General features: G+C 71.4%; 1 protein-coding gene across 1 annotated transcript; it reads left to right on the plus strand.

Annotated features, from left to right (window-relative positions):
* Positions 1 to 261: 261 nt before the first annotated feature.
* On the plus strand, positions 262 to 705 carry MNEG_12449 (hypothetical protein; the record flags this gene model as incomplete). Its single annotated transcript, XM_014039080.1, has 1 exon — positions 262 to 705. One exon carries the CDS (start codon positions 262 to 264, stop codon positions 703 to 705), a length of 444 nt encoding a protein of 147 aa, XP_013894534.1.
* Between the last annotated feature and the right edge of the window lie 141 nt (positions 706 to 846).

An 846-nucleotide genomic window follows, 5' to 3' on the forward strand; every position in this document is an offset into this window, starting at 1 on the left:
CCTTGCCTGAAGGTTGTCATGACCCGCCTCGTCAGCAATCCCCTGCGGCACCCCCCATCTGCCTGTCATTGCATTGAGGGCCCCCTATCGCCACTGGCGCCCCCTTGAACCACCCCCCCAGCCTCGTACTCACGCCCCCACCGTCTTTGACGCTCTGCGCTAGGCCTGCCGCATGCACAGCCCTCTCCCCACGACCACCAAACCCTCAACTGTTTTCCCCACACCCGGCCCCCCAGAGGTCACGCCTGCACCGTGCTGTCGATGGAACCCACGACCTCGTTCTATCAAACGGCGCTCTCCGGCTACTACGCCGCCAGCCTGGCGGATAGCAGCCACCCCAACCCCCCACCGCCGCCCCCAGACCCCGGCGATTCGCCGCCCACGCCGCCCTGCCGCTTCATCAACTACCCAGACACGCTCCAGGGCGGCGCCCCCGCCGCGCTGCAGGCGGCGCTTTCGGGCGGCGGCGGCGGCGGCGGGGGCGGGGTGGTGGAGAGGTTCAACCCTTTGAAGCTGCTGGGGCGCATGAACCGGTGGCTGTGCCGCCGCTGCCGCGCGATGCTGCTGGATGGCGGCGTGAAGGAGCGGCTGCTGGCGCTCCAGGACGGCGGCGGCGGCAACGAAGGCGGCGGCGAGGTGCGCGACGCGCTGGAGCAGGCGCCGCCTGTGACGGCGGTCTTGGTGAACTTTCCAGACCAGTGGTGAGGCGGAGAGAGGGGCGCACTGGAGCAGGGGCACGCAGCTCGAGGGGACCCCGCGGATTTGGGCCGCGCGATGGGCGCGTCCCCGGGCCCCCTGCCCGCTGGCGCGCACATCGGCCGCCCACCGTATTGCGGGCCCTCGGGT

The sequence above is a fragment of the Monoraphidium neglectum genome (assembly GCF_000611645.1).
Source record: "Monoraphidium neglectum strain SAG 48.87 unplaced genomic scaffold scaffold03249, whole genome shotgun sequence".
NCBI lineage: Eukaryota > Viridiplantae > Chlorophyta > Chlorophyceae > Sphaeropleales > Selenastraceae > Monoraphidium > Monoraphidium neglectum.